This window comes from Eurosta solidaginis, chromosome 1, assembly GCF_040869045.1.
Source record: "Eurosta solidaginis isolate ZX-2024a chromosome 1, ASM4086904v1, whole genome shotgun sequence".
Classification (NCBI taxonomy): domain Eukaryota; kingdom Metazoa; phylum Arthropoda; class Insecta; order Diptera; family Tephritidae; genus Eurosta; species Eurosta solidaginis.
Genome location: NC_090319.1, coordinates 61,104,684 through 61,111,561, shown reverse-complemented (window position 1 = coordinate 61,111,561; position 6,878 = coordinate 61,104,684). Strand labels below are relative to the sequence as shown.

Below are 6,878 nucleotides of genomic sequence, written 5' to 3'. Positions count from 1 at the left end.
CGTAAAAAACTTTTGTACATTTGAACAAAAAGTCCCAATTTAAGTCACAAAAAGTTGGCTCTTTAAGGAATGTAGCTTAGTGAAGGACAAACCAATAAGTGGCCGCCCAAAAGGAACAGCAGACGCCCAGTTGGAAAGTAATGCTCTATCCCGAATTAAGAAAAACCGATCGATTTCAACAATTGATGTTGCCATAATAGCCAAAACCATACATGTGCAAGTCACACGAATCAAGCAAGACAAATGTGTTAAAAAACATACCAAAACAAAAAAAGTTCTAAAACGAAGTGAAAAACAGACGTCCAAAAGCATTTCACTTGCCAGTAAGCTCTATGAGACCAAATTGGCAAATAGAATTTTTTGTGTGATTATGGACGATGAAATGTATTTTAAAATTGACCTGAGAACCTTGACAAGTACCCAGTTCTGAAGCTTGCAGTCTGGAGAGGACATTATTGATTGGAAAAAAAACATCCAGATAAAAAAGTTTGGCAGAAGGATTCTGATTTGGCAAGCTTTTTGTGAGAACGGACATAAATCCACGCCGTTCCTTACTGTTGTAATCTATCAACGCAGAAATTTACATACGTGAAAGAGTTCCTTCAAAAAACGTCTTCTACCATTCCATTGTCGTATAATAGTTCAACTATATTTTGTCGCACTTGGTCTTAGCACATTACGCGCGTGTCGGCGAAAAGTGGTTCGAAGATAACAATGTACTTAATATAAGGAAGTACTTGAATCCACCCAATGGGGCTGAGTTGCGACCAATTGAGCGATATTGGGCTTTGATGATATCAAAACTTTTGAAAATGGTAAAACCAACCAAAACTGTTAGTAAGTAAAAAGGATGTGGCAAAAAGTAGCGCTAAAAGTGAATAGTCACGTAATAAAATTTCACCTTATGAACAGTTTTTAATTTCAAAACTTTTTGTACCAGTCCATATGTCATATATATACATATATATATGTATATATATATATATTAGACTGGGTCGATTTATTAACCCATATCGCGCCATCGATTTTTCGATAGGATTTGGGCTCAGGAAAAAAAGTTCCACTACTCATACCCAAAAAAATAATTTTGCGAGCCTGTATACCCTCATGAAAATTTTACAATCAAATGAAAATTTTTTTAGTAGGTCATGAAAAAAGCCTTAAAAATCAAAGTCGAAAAAAAGTCAAAATAAAATAATTAAAAAAAAATGTTTAAGTTAAACGGTTTTATTGAAAACAATACTTACATGAAGTAATAATAATACTAAAAGCTAGGAAATAATTATGTACTAGTCATCACACTCCTCATCAATCTAGGGCGTTAATCAGACAATTAAATAAAAGCGTTGGACGCGTGAAATTTCTAAGAATGTGAGACGTAGCATAACCTTATTAAGGTTCAGTTGGTCTTATATATAACTATCAATAGAAAATTGATTTAATTGTCTGATGAGGAGTGTTATGACTAGTACCTAGAACCTACCTAATCATTTTCTAGCTTTTAGTATTATTATTACTTCATGTAAGTATTGTTTTCAATAAAGCCATTTAACTAAAATTTTTTTTAATTATTCTTTTTTTTTAATGTTTAGTCTATTTAATTGCCTATTATTTCTCATTCTACTTAGTTCATTTAGTGACTCTTTCCTGACAATTTGTTACAATCTAAGTACTCAATACATAATCCTTCCAAAGACTACTCGACTCGGCGCCACGTATGCTTGTCCCTCCTCGAACTACAAAATATTTTGATGTCACTTCTACCGGACTGTATGTAATACTTCCAAATATGAGCCAAATCGGACCACAAATACGATTTTTTTGAATATATCTTTCTATTCATGTATGTATTATGTGTTCCAAGTATGAGCCAAAACGGACCACAAATACGATTTTTTTTGAAATATTTCGATCCATGCGCCACCTATCGGAGTTTTTATTTGTTATTATTGCATTGTCATCGGGTTCTGAACTATATTCCAAGTTTCAAGCTTGTAGCTTATCGGGAAGTTACTTAAATTACAATTAAAAAATTCGTTCACAACGACCGTGCAGCCGGCGCGATATCGGTTAATAAATCGACCCAGTCTAATATATATATACATATACAATATTTATATATAATAGTCCTGCAGACTTTGATACAGGATAACCTACAAAGTATGTGTTGTAAAAGAATGAACTATGCAAAAGAAAGCAATTGAGATAAGTTGCACAAAAACTAAGACATGGCTTGGCTGAATGTATTTGTTACAGTTCAAGTATCACAGGAGTGCGGGTTCGAATCCTACCCCTGGTATAAAAGGCTATGAAGAGATTAACAAAGTATAATCGAAACAGCTGTCGCCTTGTCCACGCAACATCGTTACGTTGCTTTAGTTTTTCTAAAATGATTAAATAAAAAAATAACACACTTTAACAGCAATATATGTTTGCGAGTGTACCCTGCCGGCACTAGCAATAAAGAAGTATTATACTGTGGCGAATGTTGACATCACTAGGCTGTTAATCAATAATCACGCAGCAACAAAAACATGACGCAGTCACTCATATATACATGTCCATGCTCAAGCTGGCAACACTTATGTAGAAGGCGACGAGGAGATATTTCACACACATACACATGTAGTCATCAGCCGAAGTAGTTACTCACACATACACACGCATATGGCTACAAATATACACGTACATATATAGCTCGTAACCAAGCATGAGCTAAAAGAGTCCTAGAAGGTGAAACGTCTAGACCTTTGGAGAAAGTTTGCAATACTTGGATATTGGAGTGATTTGTTCAACAGTTTAGCGATTCAAATAAGCAGAGTTTCCCCAGAATTCGCTACAATAGGTACATATATGCCTTATGCACTTTTGCAGTCCAATTTATTATAAACTGACAATTTTCAAGTTTGAAATCACCTAAAATTTGAATTGATTTTAATTTAATTTTTTCGGAAGATTTTCTTTTAATTTATGAAGTTTTGAAAATCCAATTTTTTAAAAAAAAAACTAGATACTTCTCGTTTTACAATTCATTTAAGCTTTTTTTTTTTAAATAACTGATAATCAAATCATTGTTACAGATTTTTTTTTTAACTCGCAGGTGTACATTTAAATGTCCGCTGATGTTGTTAAACGAAGTTACCTTTCAAATAATAATCGATGATACACATTAATGCGAACCCACTGGCAACTGCTAAGAATTGTGCAAATCCGGCTGTTTTCCTTGCAACATTTTGATGCCAACGTGCTTTCTCTCTCGGTATAACCTCACAAACGGTTACATAGAATAGCGTTCCACCGGCAAGTCCTTGTATAATAGGTAATGCCGACCCCGACCAATTAGAGGGCACATCAACTATGACAATGCCAATAGCAATACCGCATACAGCACCCAATCCAAACACCAATATGCCTAAAAAATGTTGACGCGAGCTTGTTTGCGGATTTGAACGAAATTCCAAGCCTAAACAAAAGCCCATAACGAATTTGTGACTGGCGACGGCGCCAAGCAGAAATAGAACCTGAAAGTAAAGCATTGAAATAAAATCATTAAATGTGCTACATACTTTGTTAAAAAAAGGTCAAACTAAATATTGAATGCTGAGTGGAATATTATCCTATCACGGCTGTCATTCCGAAAACGGTCTCTCAGAAAACGTTTGAATAACGCCTTGTTTCAGAATTGGTTTCAAAAACGCCCTATCCTTTCCGCCAATGTCAAAATCTATTGAATTGAGCCCAGATAGTTCGTTTTTGAAACAAATTCTGAGATGGGGCGTTATTCAAACTTTCTATTTTCCAAAGGACAGCCGAGATAGCGTGATCTTTGAAAAGTTTTTTCAATTTGAATAATGTTTTTCTAAGCGGGGTCACCCCTATGGCAGAAGTTTGGCAAGTATTCCGAATGTATTTCTGGCCTGAAAATTTGTAGGGAAAAATTTGAAAAAGGGGCACCACTCCAATTGTGAGAGAAGCTCGGCCTTAATCTCCTCGGAGGTAAATCGTACCTAGTATTTATTTTTTATTGATCAAAATGGCCCCATTTATATATGAAGTGATCCCGGCATAACTGCGAAAAGGTATAGAACTTAGTATAGAACGGTACCAATGTCATTCGATGAAAATCCCAGTACGAAATTTTCATTTAGAAAATATCTCCACATGTGGCCATGTTTAAAAATGTACTTATCTACAATAAATCTACAAAACTTAATCGCTTCCCAAGGCAGCCGGTTCTATGAACCGGAGCGACTCGGGATTTTTCCAGACCAAGGGCTGTCATTTCAGTGTAACCCCATTTAATTTGTTGCGTCCCTCCCACCATCTCCGTAAGCATTATGAGGAAATACGGCACCTGAGAACACAGCCGTGTGAAGCCAAAAAACACAAGCAGGTTCTCAGTGAACTCCAAAAGCAGGCGTCGGACCTCTATGCCAGAAATTGCCTGAATCCTGTACTCAAAGAACAATACCCAAAACTTGCAGAAGAGGAACGAACACTCCCTAGGGAAACTCGAGTCACTCCAACTCAACTTCGATCTAAATACGGTAACGGGTTAAACTCTTACCTATCCAGAATCAACCTCGACATACAAAACATATGTCCTGCTTGTAACGTGTCTCCACATCCCACACAGCATTTAGGTGATTCAATTTTGAATTTCCCTACATATCAATACAATTTGATTACTCTTTCTGGCTAAATAATGAGTTATCATACTCTAACGAATTTACTGCAATTCCCCTAATTTGCAATCTTCTGCCAACGTTCGTATTCGCTAAACTGTTGAATATATAACTCCAATATTTAATAATGGAAAAATGACCTTTATTAAAGTACTTCACAATAACACTTATACTTTGCAACGAATAGCTTGCTTAATAACCAAACTGATTGATAGCTCAAATGAAACTGACTTTTCGCCTCCACGGTCGTCGCCTTTTTATACTGCCTGATTTCCTCGTTGCATATTTCTAGGCTTTTCTAATTCCAGAACTTACTAGTTAGTTATAAATTTCTCAGCTACAACTACCCTGCAAAAATCGCGAGTACTCCATGCATGCATGTATGGAGTACTCGCTATGGACCAAGCGAGTGCTCCAAAATTAACCACAATTCATACAAAAAATATGGTCCAATTAACATTGCGATGTCCTAGGACCGGACCATATACTCCAGCTCCGCATTACATCAGAGTAATCCATGGAGTACCCACAGTCCAATAAACATCGTGTAGTGATTACAATCGTTAAAAACGAGCAATGATCGGCTTACAATATGTTCGTGTAGAAACATGAGTTGGTCCATTGCTGCATTACAGTGGAGTATAATGGTAAGTACTCCAGTGGACCACGTGATCCAACGATTTTTGTAGGGTACAGATGTATAATTTTTATAGTTTCTCTCATACCCCATGCGCTTGTATGTGTGAGCGACACTTCCACAATCACAATTGCATACCTTTAGGAGCATTTCAGATAAGATATCTACATGTGCTTGTGCGTTGCTTCTCCGCCGCGTGCACGCGTATGTGTAGACATAATGATTGAATTATTGATGTGAATTCACGTCACTGCTTAGCATCGGTCTAAAGATGGCAGTACCCCTTAGTGCCGCCAACATTCGTAACAATACAATTGAACAAAAGAAATAATCAAATATGAATACTTTTGATGATGAAAAACTAAAAAGCATTTTTCGATCACTTTTTGGAATCATTTTTGAAGTCCTTTAATGACTAAATCGTAATATTTCATAAAAACCAACAAAAAGAATAATCAAATATCGTTAGCTTAAAGTGAAAATGTGCTAAGTCACTTTTTTTGAAAAATTGTTTTTAATGCAGTTTTAAATATGAATTCAAAGTACATCGATCACAAAAAAAAAATATTTTAATTTTTCATTTTTACGTGCTGTGGGCAATTATGTGTAATTGTGCTAAGTCGTCAGCTGTTAAAAAAAAATGTGCTAAGTCAACCTGTCAATAATATCAATCTGAATTACTAGTCATTTCTTTGTGCACGCATGCTTTGTTGTTGTTGTATTAACGATAAAGATACTACCCGAAGGCTTTGGGGAGTGTTACCGATGTTGATGGTCCTTTGCCGGATATAGATCCGGTACGTTCCGGTAACAAAGCACTATTAAGGTACTAGCCCGACTATCTCGGGAACGATTTATATGACCACATTAAACCTTCTAGGCCATCCCGCCCTCCCCACCCCCTAGTTCCATGAGGAACTTGGGGTCGCCAGAGCCTCGGCTGTCAATGAAACAGGATTCGCCACGGTTAGGTGAGGTTAACAATTGGGTTGGAGAAGCTATATATTGCGCTGGCAACTCCTTGAGAGGGTTGCGAACACAACCCCTTGAAATTGTATTCACCCAATTGAGACATGCCTTTGGTGTTTGATAAATGCTTTGCTCTGGCCATAATCAACTTCAATTCTTATATGTCGATAACTACATGCTTTCTTATAGACTAGCTAAAAATAGAAAACAATTCACGCTTAAACTTACATATTTATTAAAAATAATAGCAGTGTTATTTCGATCAATCGATTTGCTAGATGTAGAGTCCTAGTTATGGTTCATTCATAGCATAATTCGTTTTATGAGTTATTATGCCGAAGATCACGCAGTGGAATATATGGAATGAACAAATTAGATAAATCAGAGTAATTCGTACTAAAATTTATTACATATAGGCAAGCATGAGTGAGATAAAAGTTCTTCTGTCATGCAAAGTCTGAAGACCAAGCAATTTGTGCCTGCTGGTATATGATGGGTGGCCGTCTGGGCAGTGAAGCATACGTAAAGCAATTTTTTTAAACATTTTTTGAACTTTCTCAATTTTATAGGAGTTGGATTCATAGAAA

The 6,878-nt window shown here is 36.2% G+C and overlaps 1 protein-coding gene across 1 annotated transcript in view; it reads right to left on the bottom strand.

Annotated features, from left to right (window-relative positions):
- The window catches only part of Zip88E (Zinc/iron regulated transporter-related protein 88E), a 42,170-nt gene that overhangs the window by 7,914 nt on the left and 27,378 nt on the right, over positions 1-6,878 (bottom strand). Inside the window, exon 3 of the mRNA XM_067792406.1 lies at positions 3,143-3,521. Coding sequence (XP_067648507.1) covers positions 3,143-3,521 — 379 coding nt within the window. The remainder of the gene's footprint in view (positions 1-3,142; positions 3,522-6,878) is intronic.